The sequence below is a fragment of the Salvia splendens genome, chromosome 9 (assembly GCF_004379255.2).
Source record: "Salvia splendens isolate huo1 chromosome 9, SspV2, whole genome shotgun sequence".
Lineage (NCBI taxonomy): Eukaryota > Viridiplantae > Streptophyta > Magnoliopsida > Lamiales > Lamiaceae > Salvia > Salvia splendens.
In genome coordinates this window covers 29,293,083-29,308,098 of record NC_056040.1, presented here as the reverse complement: position 1 = coordinate 29,308,098, position 15,016 = coordinate 29,293,083, and the positions used below count along the sequence as shown (strand labels likewise).

The window sequence follows — 15,016 nt, the reverse complement described above, 5'->3', positions numbered from 1 at the left end:
AGAAAAATTGTGTTAAGTGAGTTAAGTAAAGGAAGATTAAAGTAGGAAATGTAAATGGTAGATAGATTAAGAGATAATAAAGTAAGAGAGAGTAAAGTAAGTAAAAAGAAATATGTTGACTTTTACTAAAAAGGGAAATGACTCTACTAGTATGGAACGTACCGAAATGACTGCACTATTATGAAACAGAGGAAGTAGAAACTTAATATATCCTTGTTCAGTTTTAAGTCTTGTTTGGTTTATTTTAAGTCTTGTTTTATTTTAAAAACTTATTTTCTTGACATTTTTATTCCTTATGTAATATTATTTGTTTATTTACAAATATTATTACTATTATTTATATTTTAACTGATAATAAAATTTAAATTCGAAATTAAATTAAGTGAATAAATCATACAATTTTTTTAATCACATCATAAACATATTAATTATACTAATTAATTTAGCCATTATGGATGCAAACAGAGGTAATTATTATGGTAACACCAATACTATTATAAGGAGCTAAGAGCATCCACATTCGTGCTCTTGCCAATAAGCACGGATGTGAGCCCAGACCCACTTTTACTCTCTGCTCTTATGCAAGAGCAAAACACCCACATCTGTGCTCTTCCGCAAGGACATGCTCAAGGGTCTCACCATTCTATTATTCAATTTAAATAAAAACATTTTCACAATATTAAAATGCATTAAAAATAACCGGAATAATATTACAAATTACAAAAAAATTAAAAATTACATAATTAAAATCCTAAAAATTAAAATTTTCATAATTAAAGTCTTAAAAATTAAAAATTACATAATTAAATTTATAAAATTAAAAAAACTCACTACTCGTGACCGAATTTCACCCAAATGGATGATGAATGTGTGTATTTATAGATGATTTTGAAATTAATTTTTTTTTTTTAAATTTCAAAAAAAAATTCAACAAACGGTAATAAAATCTATATATTTTTGGGAATCCAATTTTGTTTTTTAATTTTTGGTATTATTTTTTATTTTTTAAAAAAAAATGCCAACGACCAATAGAAACGCGTCACATCGCCCTTGTCACGACCGCCCTTTAGGGTTAATAAATATGGGCGATCGTGATTAAGAGAATTTAATAAAAAGACGAAAAGAACTAGGGTTTTAATAACGAGCTTGACCAACAATTAATATTCAAATAAAACGACCAAGAATTTGACATAAATTAGTAAAATCCCAAATATTCAATATCCAAATAATTTAGGTTGCAAGCCCAATAAACGATAAGTGAAAGAAATGTCACAGCGGAAACGACCAAGAGTAAGAGTGACGTCATGTGTGAAGACACAACGACACTCATAATTCAAAAACAACAGTTTATTTACCAATTTACTTGCTCAACACCACCGTACTCTCGTCGCCGCTCAACCTGCACATAAGGAAAACACATGCAGGGCTGAGTACTATAAGAATACTCAATGGGCTCATGCCGAAAACAATTTCCATAAAAAGTAATTTATCATGCCATTCACAAGTAACCATCGGGGTTTAGCTTTAGAAATGCCCGAGGCACTCAAAATCATTTCCATTTCAAACATCGACTGATCAGTCATTTTCCCATAGACGTTTACCATATCTGCCAATACATGACTTGGAATGTGGCCACAAACCAAGCCACTAGACCGGCCAGCCCGTACTCTAGCACACGATCTACCATAGGTGTACACTAGCCCAAGTAGGGTTTGCGGCCCTACAAGGACACGAAGTCGATTTATATAATAATGGCATAAAGCCACATCAGATAGACACGCAAAAATCAAATCATAGCATGATAAATACAGTTTCATTTCCATCGACAAAATATTTAGGACGTTGTCCTTATTTAAAAGAAAGCCCACCTCAATTGAATAATTCTCTACACTTCCTTCCCTTTGGTATCTCGATTCCCTTGCGAAGTCTCACCTTTAGAATTTAAATAATACATATATCAACAATACTTTCCAATTAAATCAATAAAATGCATGCGCTCTACTTGAAGTCTTTTATCTTGTTCTCTCAATTTTTCGCTTATTCGGCCGCTTACGCCAATAATCGCTCCGATGGCTCCTCGTAATTTCCCTCTTGATATCGAATTAAAATCCCCAAAATTAATAAAAGTAATTAAATTATCGCAAGCATTTTCCCCTCGAACTATATTTATTTCGGACTTAGGATATAATTATTCGTTCGTTGAAATATTCCGAAATTAATTAGATAATTCGACACAATTAATTATCGGCCCAAAGATTTATTTAAAAGCCCCAAAACTTAATTATTTCCCCCACTTTATGTCTCCAATTAAATTAGGAAGCCCCAACAAATTAAATTGGAGCCCAACTAACCAAATCCTACCATTTAAATTAAAAAGGCCCAAAGCTAATTCTTATTTTTCCTCAATCAATTAACAATGCCCAAAACAAAAAAAAAAAACAAAAGGCCCATACCATTTATTTCTAATTACTGAGGCCCAAAATCAAAATGTACTCCCCCCCTCACATTCACACTCTCGGTTCTCTCTCTCTCCCTCTTCTTCTTTCTCTCTTCTTTCTCTCTCGCCCAAAATTGCAGAAGCTCGACGCCGGAAGGTCGCTGCTGCTGCCGTCGCTGCTGTGCTCCCAGCCGGAAGCCGCCGTCGCACGGTCAGGCCGCAGCAGGAGGCGCAGCGCCGTTCGCCCGTGCCGCAAACCACCGTCGCCGTCATTCAATCGGGGCAGTCCCTACTTACCCCACCGCACAACCCCGAACAACTCCGAACAGCCCCGAATCGACCCGAATCAATGCCGCGCAGCCCCGATTTCCTCCCCGAAGGTAAGTTCTTTATTTGATTAAAATTTGTTTCTTTAGATTGTTTTGCTTCGATTCAAGGTATATTGCAGATTGTGGTAATTGTAGGGTGTAATGTGTATGGATGCAGTAGAATGAAATTGAAATTTGGATGGGAGAGGTGTTTACCTTCAATTGCGGACGGTTGTTGAGGAAGGAAAAAAATGGTTCTTGAAGCTGGAGGATTTTGGTTACTGCCAGTAGCACAATTTGATGTTAGATTTTGAAGCAGGAGAAAGTTTAGATATAAATCGATAGGATTTAGTTTACCTTGAGTAGAAGTTGAAGGATGATTCTTGCTTGCAGAGACGATAGGTGAGGAAAAAAGTAATGGTTGAAGATTTAATACAGGGGAAAGGAGGTTGAGATACGGGAGAGATTTGTGGGAGAGATGGAGGGACGGTTTTTTAGTAGTGGGAAAGGAGAGTAAATTTCGAAATTCCCCTTTTTCTTATTTGAATTTATTTGGTATTTTATTTGCAGATTACGGAGGAGAAATATCTACTCACGGAGGAGGAAAATCTGCGTAGAATATTTAATTAAAGATATTTTATTTTAATTAGTTTAATTTAATTCACGGCCCATTGTATTTTATTTTAAATTGTGCAGTACACAATTTATTAATCACGGACTGGACTTTTATATTAATTATTTAGTTTATCGGATCCAACACGGAATTGAGTCCAATAAATATTCCTCACGGACAGGAATTAATTGGATTCGCGCAGCCATTTATTTCACAAATCTCAGTCCAACACCAATTAATTCACCACAATTAAATCACGGATCTTCGCAAAACAATAGCATTAAAACCAGTACTTTAGGGTTCACAAATTAGGGTTCAAAAAGTGGGGCGTTACAGCCCTGCTCGCTGGCACGGACGTGCTCTTAGCTAAGAGCAGCGCCGTGCCAATGGCAAAAGCGCAGCGGCGGACAGGGTGTCCTTGCCAGCGGCACGGACGGACGGACGGACAGCGGTGTGCTCTCCGCTGTGGATGCTCTAAGCTACATCCATCACATAGCAGTATCACAAACGTAAAATGGAAGCAATGTGAAGTTCAAAACAGGGAAAATTCAAAGACCGATGTACTGATTATTGAGGACTTCAATTTTAATACTGATTTATCAGCATCTGAAACTCTCTTTTAAATCAAAAAACTTGTGTGATGACAACCTTCCCGACCATGAGTACTTCAAATCATTCCACAATTATTTCCCGTTGTGTTTTCAGGGATAGTAGCCAGTAAACGTAAATCCCCTTCCCACAATTTCACCGGCACAAAACCAGGCAAAGCATTCAAGCCCAAACAGAGCAGCGATTCCAACATCCTCAACCTTCACATCCTGCCTCTGCCTCCACATATTCTTCACATAGTCAATTTCCTTCCAGAAGGTCTCAGTGCGACGGGGAATGCTGCAATTGCGTACCAAGGAGAGATTACATAATGAAAAGACGCAGCTTGACATTATCCAACTCACTGAGTAACAGTTAAGGCAGGCTATAGCACATAAACAAATAAACCTTCAAAACTACACCAAGGAGAACAAAAAATGCATTTCAAATTCCTATAACAACTCTAAAAACATCACAAGATTCAACGAATTTCACCAGGAGTAAAGAAGAATCAAGCAAATGAGTTTCCTGGTAAGAGTTAAGAGTGTCAATCATAGAAGCAATCCAGTGAAACCATGACACAGTGAGCATCATCATTTAGCTTTGTGATCCGTCTCAAGTATTTAGCTTGACAATGGGTAGAGCTTCATATTACTGATATTAACAATTGCATAGATGGCTAGCTGTCAATATAAAATCATTCTGTACAAAATGCTGAAAAGGACTTATGAGAAACAGAGGAAGAAAAAAAGTAACCTGGCAAGATTAGTGTAAAACAGCTGTTTGGATAATTCACTACATGTTTCCACAGTTGCAGGTTCTTTTACATATTGTTTGTTCTGCTCCAATAACTGCTTATAGTAGGTACTTCCATGCTTGGTCACATATTGCTTGGCTTGGCAAGCCGTGCTTTGCAATTGCTGTAATCTTGCAGCCATTAAACCCTAAGTATATCCTGTACAACAACAAGATTGCATTTAACTAACCATTTTCATCCTTGAATGCAATATTTTTATGCTGCCATTTCCAATGATCATGTTTTAATGTGTTGCCGAGAACAATAAAAGTTTCATAAGAGGGTCTTCCAGAGATAAAAGATAACAGAGGCACAAAGCAAGCATATCAACATGTATAAAGATACTTTAAGTAGCACTGTAGCACTCAATCCTTATCTGTTTTCTAGCTAATTAGAATCCAAAGTTCCCTCAAATAGCTTAACACTGCACTAATGCTCATCCTTATTCAGCTGATATATGGTAGATGACTATGCAACCAAAAAAACAAAACACAGTTTCCAATAATTTGTTTGAGAATGCCAGCATAAGATGAAAATAGACCAGTGTTGTCAAAATGTCGTTCGGGTCACTCGGGTCGCCCGGGTCTCCTGGGTCGAGACCATCACCGCCCCAACATGGGTGGGTCGATCGAGATACAGGGTCGCCGCTGGGTCGGCTGGGTCGAGTGGGTCGCCTGGGTCGAGTGGGTCGAGTGAGTCGCCTGGGTCGCCCTAAACACATGCTATCTCTGATTTTCTCAAATCTCTCACATGTTTTCTGACTCTCTTAATCACAATTCTCTATATATATGCATGCACCACATCAAACTTTTCAAACCTACTTTCTACACTTTAGAATTCGGCCTTTTCACTTTTAAACAAATAAACAATTCAAAGATCTGTTTCTGCCACCCTTCATATATTCCTTTGTTTTGATATTTTCAGACAATGGTTTCAATTATTTATTGTGTTATGACTTATGAATTGTTTTGATATTTTGATCATTTCTATTTTCCATTTTATCTCTATTCACATGAATTGCGTCAACATTTATATTATTTGATATATTATAAACATTAGAGCAATATATTTATTTTATTTAATATTAAAAGGCAAAAAAATTAACCTAGCTTTGTGGGTCTCTCGACCCCGTCGACTCGTCGACCCACGACCCGAATTTTCACCCCATCGACCCGGTGCGCCCCGCGACCCTAACAACACTGAAATAGACAGAAGAAAGTAGATACAAAAAAGTCGCTGACCACTTCCTAGTCAAACTACTCCAAGAAATACAAGTACCAAAAACACAAATGACACAGTATATCAAACACAACAAACCAAAGCACCAATTCAGCAAGTAGCACATGATTCTTTTCCACAGGCTGCATGTTATGGACAACTTATCCATAACAAGGCCATTAATTCCCCACTAAATTCGATAAACACATTACATCATTTGCACCATTTTTTTCCAGCACAAATTGGAAATTTGCAAAATGAAGGTAACTTGCGAATAAAACCACCTATAACTCAAACCACCTAAAATAATACATCCTTCACGACAGTGAAGATGAAATTAAAAGGATTCAAAACTAGAACTTCTGTTCAACAAGAGAAAATACGAAATACTACTATTGAGCATAGACTAATTTTCAGGTTGAAAAAAGGTTTCTAGGGGAAACGAAAGGATCATGATAGTTCCCACTCGCGCTGCAATTCCAGTTATCGATCGGCAGATAGAATTACGTTTCTACATTGGACACATTCCACAGACTTCCTAAATAAATAAACAAAATTGCGACATCTAACCATGGATTATAGCAAAATATCATCGTTGCAAATTTACATAGTGTTAAACCCTAAACCAGAAGTTAAAAATCGCAGATCTAAGAAGAGCGTCTAAAACCCTAGAGAAGAAGAATTGGTACGAAAATAAAGACGATTAACGAGTCGATTTACGATTAAGATAGAACAACAAATCAGATGATATACCTTGTGATCGGAGACTGATCAAAGGAGAGCTCCGGTTTCACAAACTCGCCGTTAAGCTCTTGCAGAGAGAGATGGGAAGTGAGGTCTGAGGTTAGAAATCAAGAGAAAAGTAGTCACCTCACAATTTTACTGTTCAAGTGAACCAATAAACATCTCTACAAATTTCTGATTTAATTTGTTGAAAAGGAATCATGCTTTGGGCTTGTAAATTGGGCTTCAGATTGGTTTTATTCTGGCCAATTTAGCCCAGTCTCTACCAATTAAATCAAATTACATAAAACATGTCTAAAATAATTAATATTTTAGTAGTTATGTCAGCAACATAAGGAGTTTTTATGGGTTTATCATACGTTCGATAAGTAATTTGGTTATTTAAAAGACGACTAAAGTCCCAAAATGGTCCCTAACATTTGACGTTTTTTTTTTATTTTAGTCCAAAACATTATCTTTTGAATTATTCGGTCCCTCACATTTGAAATCGGACCACATTTAGTCCTAAATTGACGGAAGGGTTAAAATGTGACGGAATTTAACAATCAGCGCCATTGTAATCTATTTTGACCAAATTAAGTTTTATAAAAATTTGATTTTTTTTCTTTTTGAAATTAAAGCAAATTTGGTTCAAAATTGATTTAATAAAATAAATATAACACTAATTTTAAATCTCTCTCTCATTTCCTTTCATCTTCTTCGTCTGAGAACGCGAGAAACCCTAGTTCTCGGAAGAACATCAAGTAACCCCAACTCCCCAACCATGGACCGTTCGAACCACAGCAGAGAGACCGGCGAGAGTAGCGGTGGACGTGACCTCCGATTCCGGTACGAATTTTGCCATTGCAAGAATCGGGCTTCGTTGAGAATCGTCAACACCCATGGAAAACCAACAAGGGGGAAGCTATACTTTGTTTGTGAGAGAAAAGATTGCCGTTTTTTCAAGTGGTGTGAGCCAATCGACGACGCCTTGACATCTGCAATGCCGCTGTCGGAGACCGAAAGTGAGAGTTCCGGTTTGATTTTGTCATCAATCGAGGAGAATAATAGGGCAATAGAGAAATTACGTAGTGTTGTGATTTTGTCATACACGTACCAACTCATTGCGAACTACTTTGGAATCGCCGGCGAAAAACGGGTTGAATCGCCGGCGAAATCTAGGGTACCAAGTGTCGATTGGAATTTATGGGCTGAAAGAACCCTAATCTATTCGAATGTTGTGAAGAGTTTAGGGAATGAAGAGTTTGTTCAAAGTGTGGCTGAAGGCTGCGTCGCTTCTCATTTGAGTCGAACGTTTTTTTTATTTGCAGGTTGAATATTTTAACTTATTTTACATTTTGCATTTTTAAGTTTGAGATTAATTAGGTATTAGCCCTTAATAAAACATAGTTATAAATCATAATCCGGTCAAAATAGATTACAATGGCGTTGACTGTTAAATTCCGTCAATTTAGGACTAAATGTGGTCCGATTTCAAATGTGAGGGACCGAATAATTCAAAAGATAATATTTTGGACCAAAATAAAAAAAATGCCAAATGTTATGGACTATTTTGGGACTTTAGTCTTAAAAGACCCATATCATGTATCTAGCGGCTAAGAAACCTATGTTTTACCATGAAAAATTAATCCACCATTTTGGTGGGTTAGAATACCTCTTTTTGTTTAAGTTTCAAGAAAACCCATTTCTTTCAAGATTGCGTAATGATATATTTATTTATTTTTATATTTTCTTCGTCTTCAAAACATAGACAAACTTGTAAATTACCTAGGTTTTAATTTGTGATTGGTAAAATAAGAGAGATGAGAAAAAGTAAGAGAGATACATGAAAAATGTAGTGGATTGTGGGGTCCACTTTATAAATGATGAGTATGATTATAATTTGTTGAAAACTTTTCATATTTAGACTTAGTCTAAATTCGGGGGACGACCCAAAATGATAAAACTAGTCTCTTTTTTTAGGAAAGAGAGTATATTTTAAATGAGTTCTATAGAATTTGTGGCCCTTTTCAGGAAGCCCAATCACATTATGTCTCGGGCCCAATATCCACTTCCTAATTGTTGGCCCAATTTGTGTAACCCTAGCCACGTGTCACTTGCTGGGTGGTTTGAGCTCATCGACTAATTTTTACTATCTCGTTGATTACTCACTTCCACTATTCACTCATTTCTCACTCGATCTCTCTTTTTCGAGCGTTTCTTCGCTTTGTCTCTACAAATAAGGGTTTTCTGTTAAGAATGAAGGTGATATGGCAAGGTTGAGCACGAGAGGTGCTCGCTGACGACTTTCGAAGGAGAAATAAACTCCAACGAATGAGATAAATAACACGTGCAAAAAGCGAGAGAAATAAATGATAGAACTCAGCTTTATTGAATGTGGAAACGATGATAAACACTGCCGACTTTCATGTGGTATATTTTATGTCAGTCCTATAATGATAAAATTTTATACTATTCTCATAGCGATACACAAACTCACATAGATGAGAGTTACATTTCACTTTAAAACGTATGAAAATAAAATGTAAAAAAAGTAATAGTGATAAAAATCATGAACTTTGATCGAAATAAGATATCTCTCATGAATATTAAACTTCATCTAACATATAATAGTTTTAGCTTACGTACTAATTTTCCTCGTTATAAGTTTATCGCCAAATAAAAACTGATGGCAAAATTTGAAGGGGAGATACTAATAGGTTTTATAAAATTTTAATTATCAAAACCATGTCATTTAGAACCTTAAAACAACATCATTTTAGTTAAAGTCCAGTATATTCATGTAGATAAGTTGACTGCTACACCGACTTAACATGGTTCGAAAATACTCGAGTTTGGCCAGGTTGCAAATTTTGCATATAACCAAAGTTCATTATATCCGAGAAAAATGTTTAAAGTTTAAATATCAGATTCTAGGCATATTTCATGTCTCAAATGAATATATAACGTTGACATTGTCAATGCAAAAAAAGTAATGCTGAAAATCAAAACATTGAAACATAAGTTATTAATAAATATTGAAACTGATATATAATTTTTTATGTTTAAATAAATCAAATAAAATAAATGAAAGTACAATAATAACTCGGGTATACCCGAGGGATACAGCCAACTAGTCAAGCTAGCGAGCCGGGGTGGGGAAAAAACACAATACAACCGAAACTTAGGCATACCCAAGGGCTTATATCAAGCCGGTGTACATCACAGACCTAACAAAGAGCTTATCCCTAGAAAGCCTAGGGCTTAGACAAACGTCCTTGCCAAGTAGAAGTTTACAAGGGAACATAGGCATACCTATGTGGGGGTAGTCCGGGTCTACCCCCGAAACCACAAACATGAACCCTCCTGCAATGGAGGGCGGGCCTCGTTAAAACCTCTCGGGGCAAAACCCATTGGGATAAAATCCCCAAGAGGAAAAAGATTACCCTAAAGAGTGGGGGAGGGGACGACGTTGAAAAAAATTGTGCACATGAGTCCTTATCCCCTGCCTTAAGTTTATAGTTCCAAAAATAATGTTATGCCAATGGTTTCGAAAAACTAGTGTCAATTGTGCTTAGGGAACCATCGAAATGGGTCAATCAGACCATTCTACCATGGGTTCGAACCCTACTGCAGTGGTGCTTGCACCCTGGCCCAGAATTAAGAATTAGGCCGTTCAAAGACATTAGTACCATCCTATCGGAGTACATCCTCCTTTGGCAGTGGCCTACACACACAATCAAGGCAAAGACCTTGGGACCCATCTTATTTTAAGCAGATTAACACCCAAGGGCTAATACAACAGAGTCTTCAGGAAACATTGAGTAAAGAGTAGCGTAAGTTACTCTTTTTTACCTCAAAGAGCAATCGTGCCATATCAAATGGCTTGCTATCAAAGATAAGCGCATTTCTGGCTTTCCACGTGAGACTTACCATTGCAGCGAGAGCTATCCATTTTGCTTTCTTCTTGACGGATGATCCTACATTCTCTCGCCAATCCATTTAATGGCACATGGTATTGTTGTAAGGGGTACTTCTGATACCAAGCCACATCTTAATATCATGCCAAGTTCTTCTATTTGTGTTGCATGAGAAGAAAAGATGGTCGGCCGTTTCTGGTTCCATATTACATAGTGGACATACCCGATCAATATCAAGGTATGTGAGTCTGTCTCGGGTTTGGAGTCTTCCCTTGATTGCCTGCCAGGTGGTAAAGGAGTACTTTGGTGGAATATACCCCTTCCACACATGTTTGGGCCAAAATCTGCACTCACCCTTTGGCCGAAACCATTTATATGCTTCTGCTGACCCTGTAGACTAGTACCAAGTCCCCAGCAATCTCTCCACTTCGTCTCAAGGCATGTTTTGGAGTAGACAATCCCGATTGGCAAGTAAAGCTTTGATGAGGGGTGGGTCTCTCTTCCTTGCGGTCCAGTCTAAAAAATCCCTGCTTCCAATATACCCATTGTGCACCCATTTAATCTAAAAAGAATCTTTTTTGGAGAAGATATTCCAAAGGACACGCGAGGTAAGCGTCGTATTCCATGATTTAAGGCTTCGGAATCCAAGGTCTCCCTCTTCCTTCGGTAGGCAAAGGTCTCACCAGGCTACCGGTGCTTGTTTTGTGCCTCATAGGAAAATACGCGCCACACGGGTAATCCTATCAATAACAGTCCCGGGTAATGGGAACACCTAGAGCCAATAACACTCCATTCCTTGCAAAACTGATCTAATAAGTTCGGCTCACCCAGCATAAGAAAGGTTCTTGTCCGTCCATTTCTTTGTCAGCGAAGCAATTTTGTTGACAAGGGGCGGGTAATGGGCCGATTTGAGCTGCATTGAGTTTAGCGGTACGCCCAGATACCTAATGGGTAACTGCCCATCAGCAAAACGCAAGATTTCCTTAATTTGTTGGAGCTCGACTCCGTGTACACTAGCTGTGAAAAGATGAGACTTCTCCTTATTAATCTCGAGTCCTGACCACCTTGCAAATTCCTACAGCGTCTTGTAAAGGATAGTCATGGATCCCATATCCCCCCTACAATATAACATCAAGTCGTCCGCAAAGGCAAGGTGTGTGATGCCTAGTGCTGCACACTTGGCATGATAATTGAAGTCCTCGGCTGTTCTTTCTGACAAGAGTCTTGAGAGATATTCAATACATAAGATGAAGAGGTACGGTGACATTGGATCCCCTTGTCGTAGCCCTCTTTTGCCTGAGAAGAACCCATGTGTGCTGCCATTGATTGCAATAGAGAACGATGGTGTTGTGACACATTCCATTACCCATTCGATGAAGATAGGATGGAACTTAAGTCCGAGCATGACCGATCTCAAGGCACACCGAGGGGTAGACCTCTTAATCGTGTAGCCTCTGACCAGCTCTTGTGCTAAATAAATGTTGTCCATGATACTCCGGCCTGGGATGAAAGCTAATTGTGCTTGATTAACAATTTTCGGAAGTAGGGAAGACATCTTCTTGGAAATTATCTTGGTTGTCACTTTATAGATAACGTTGCAGCAAGAATGGGTCGGTAATCATCCACTTTTGGGTTTGATGAAGTCTTTGGAATGAGTGAAACCACAGTAGTGTTTATCCTCTTCAATAGCTTGCGTGTTCTGAAGAATTCATTGACGGCATCGATGACATCTTTTCCAACTGTGTCCCAAGATTTCTTATAGAAGGTTGGGGTATAACCGTCCGGACCAGGTGCCTTGTCGTTCCCAATGGAGAAGACTGCCTCTTTAATTTCGTCATCCGTGACGATTTTGATTAGCTCCCATGCTTCGTCGTTGTTCAAAGTGTATCTATTTTGGAGTGTCTCCATGCGGATCTGCTTAGTCTCTTTCCTCACTTCCAACAAGCCCGAGAAGTAGTCAACAAACTTATCAATGATCACCCGCGGTTCCCTGAGTACTTGGCCGTTTTATTCACAAATGAATGTAATATAGTTGTGGGCATTATTCGTGTTGACAAGTGAGTGATAGAAGGAGGTGTTCCGATCACTCAACAAAAGGTGCTTGAGCTTGGCTTTCTGGCTGAAGAATTGCCTCTCCCATCGACCCTAATCATCTGCCTCTTGTCTCAAAATTTTGATCTCCTCACGGAGCCGCAGGTTGGCTGTGTCTGGATCTAATTGGAGCTGCATCTTCTCAAGCTCAAAAGCTGCTTCCTTTGCTCGTTTGGAGATTAGGCTTGCTTCCTTAAAGTTGAATTCCTTAAGGTGGAATTTGAGTGCCTTTCCTCTCTCAGCACACACAAATTGAGCAGTGCCGCTAACATTTATAGGCCACTTTTCCTTGACCAAAGGATCATACGCTGGATGGTTAGTCCAAAAGTTGAAGAACTTGAAGGATTTTGGAAAAGATAACATGTCTCCAAAGAGTGTTGTGATGGCAGACGAATGGTCAGAGAGAGCACCAGAGGGTCTGAATATTGTGGAAGCCATGAATCTGTTGTCATGCCATGCCTCGTTTGCAAGTACACGGTCAATCTTGCTGAATCCTGTTCCGTTAGTCCAAGTGAACTTGCAGCCCGAATAAGGCACGTCGTCAAGGCCTAATAAAGTGCATGTGTCAATTGAGTCTTTCATCTCATATTCTGTAGCCACTCTGTCCCCCATTCTTTCATCTGGTGACATTACACAGTTGAGATTCCCACTAACCAGAGCTGGTTGGTCCTCAGAAATGAACTCTATCAATGAATCCCACATAGACAATCTATCAGTGGGTGAATATAGCCCGTATACAAGAGAAAAAATGAAATAATTATTGGAAAGCATGCACCTAATTTTGACGTTGATGGTTTGTGCTTCCACCATGATGGGATCCACGTCTGCCTTGGCCGGGTTCCACATGAGCAACATTCGGCCATTGCTAATAACTTGGAAGTTGTTCGCAGATTTCCAATCAGGGAAGTAATTCCGCAAGAAATATTTAAGATTGTCAGGATCCATCTTTGTTTCAAGGATCCCCAAAATGTCGATTCCATATGCTTTAACGAAGTCGACGATTGCAGCTTGTTTAGAGGGCTGCTGCAAGCCCCTTATATTCCAAGTGGTGATAATCATAACGCTCCATTGACATTCTCTTCTAACCCATCCTCCCAACTATCCGTAGGGGTCGTGATGTTGATTTAGACCGCGTTCTAGAGGAGCTCTTCTTCCTCGGTTTGTGGCCATTGCTTGTCCCACACTTGGCTTGTTGGTTTGATCAGTGGCCTGAACCACAATAGCGTTTTGTAAATTCGCACCATTTGGAGCTGGTGAAGTGACATTGGAAGAGTTGGTTGCCCCTTGTTTTCGTCCACGACTCCTTCCACGTTCGGATCCTCTCTTAGCCGCATTTACATGCAGAGTGCCATCCGCCACTGCGTCTGCCACTTTTTTTTCAATGTTGTTATCTATTGAGCTAGAGGGACAAATGTTGTTCTTCTGTTTCTTAGGCTTCCCACATTGTCCGTTCTGTTTGTCCAGTTCTTCGTTAGCTTCCACTTCGTCCCCAATTGGATCAAATCTGTTAGGCAAAGCATAGGCAAGTAATGTGCCGACTAGCTCCGAATCAGGGTGTTGCCCTTTTTCCGCTCCTATAGTGTTGACTGTTGGTTTCCAATGAGGTTTTCCCTTGGGTTGCTTTGCTGGTTTCCTATTCAGATCATGTTGTGGTATAGGCCCATTGTTCCTCTGATCATTTGGTTTTTTCTTCATCCCAGTCGTTCCTTGCCTTGGTGGCTGGCGAATAGTGTCCTTAGGCCCCATGCATCTGTTCTCTAAATGGCTAAAGGATCGGCACTTAGTGCAGTATTTGGGCAAGCACTCATACTCCATCTTAAGATCGTAGAATTCTCCGGTATGAAGTCTTATTGTGAGTGATTCCCTTGGTTTGGTGGCTGCATTGACAATCACTTGAATCCTTGGCCCATTAATATTCTCCCTTTGGAGTGTACGGTAGTCTGTCGTAAGGGAGACCCCAATACATGAGGCAATCTTGTTGATGGACGATTCATTCCACAATGTTGCTCTAAGTTCCACCAATCGTACCCAAATCGGAATGTTGATGTCTGGGTCTCTGTTAGGGTTGAAATCTGAAGACATGGGCTCAAAGATTAGTGGGATTCCAAAGATGGCATGGTGGCCATTTTGCTTGCGAGTTCCATATCTTCTTCGTTTGCGAACTGGAACACCATCCAACCTCGCCAATGGAACGATACTCTAGCCTAATGCGGCCAACGTTGCATCAGATCATATACAGCTTGCTTCCCAGGGAATCTTCCTGCAAAAATGCCAAGCATGCAGATTCCCCAACTCTTGTGGACGGGAACATGGTCGGATTTA

The 15,016-nt window shown here is 39.1% G+C and overlaps 3 protein-coding genes and 2 long non-coding RNA genes across 5 annotated transcripts; 1 reads left to right on the top strand and 4 right to left on the bottom strand.

Annotated features, from left to right (window-relative positions):
• Positions 1-1,195: 1,195 nt before the first annotated feature.
• Positions 1,196-1,640, bottom strand: LOC121747535. The gene is made up of 2 exons (XR_006039218.1): positions 1,602-1,640; positions 1,196-1,399 (listed from the first exon to the last, which is right to left on the bottom strand). It is a non-coding gene; the product is annotated as an uncharacterized LOC121747535 (long non-coding RNA).
• Positions 1,641-2,096: 456 nt separating this feature from the next.
• Positions 2,097-3,480, top strand: LOC121747534. The gene is made up of 2 exons (XR_006039217.1): positions 2,097-2,817; positions 3,316-3,480. It is a non-coding gene; the product is annotated as an uncharacterized LOC121747534 (long non-coding RNA).
• A 409-nt stretch (positions 3,481-3,889) lies between these two features.
• LOC121747533 lies at positions 3,890-6,851 on the bottom strand. Its single transcript, XM_042141584.1, has 3 exons — positions 6,714-6,851; positions 4,703-4,901; positions 3,890-4,246 (listed from the first exon to the last, which is right to left on the bottom strand). The coding sequence occupies exons 2-3, from the start codon at positions 4,882-4,884 to the stop codon at positions 4,060-4,062; spliced, it is 369 nt and encodes a 122-aa protein (XP_041997518.1). The 5' UTR covers positions 4,885-4,901; positions 6,714-6,851; the 3' UTR covers positions 3,890-4,059.
• Positions 6,852-12,748: 5,897 nt separating this feature from the next.
• Positions 12,749-13,753, bottom strand: LOC121749390. The gene has a single exon (XM_042143962.1). It carries the CDS (start codon positions 13,751-13,753, stop codon positions 12,749-12,751), a length of 1,005 nt encoding a protein of 334 aa, XP_041999896.1.
• A 39-nt stretch (positions 13,754-13,792) lies between these two features.
• Positions 13,793-14,776, bottom strand: LOC121749389. The gene has a single exon (XM_042143961.1). It carries the CDS (start codon positions 14,774-14,776, stop codon positions 13,793-13,795), a length of 984 nt encoding a protein of 327 aa, XP_041999895.1.
• Between the last annotated feature and the right edge of the window lie 240 nt (positions 14,777-15,016).

Coding starts and splice junctions, on each gene's coding strand:
- LOC121747533 (XM_042141584.1), bottom strand. CDS start 4,884: ATGGCTGCAAGATTACAGCAATTGCAAAGCACGGCTTGCCAAGCCAAG. Junction 4,247..4,702: donor TTTTACACTAATCTTGCCAG/GTTACTTTTTTT, acceptor ACGCAATTGCAG/CATTCCCCGTCGCACTGAGA.
- LOC121749390 (XM_042143962.1), bottom strand. CDS start 13,753: ATGATTATCACCACTTGGAATATAAGGGGCTTGCAGCAGCCCTCTAAA.
- LOC121749389 (XM_042143961.1), bottom strand. CDS start 14,776: ATGTCTTCAGATTTCAACCCTAACAGAGACCCAGACATCAACATTCCG.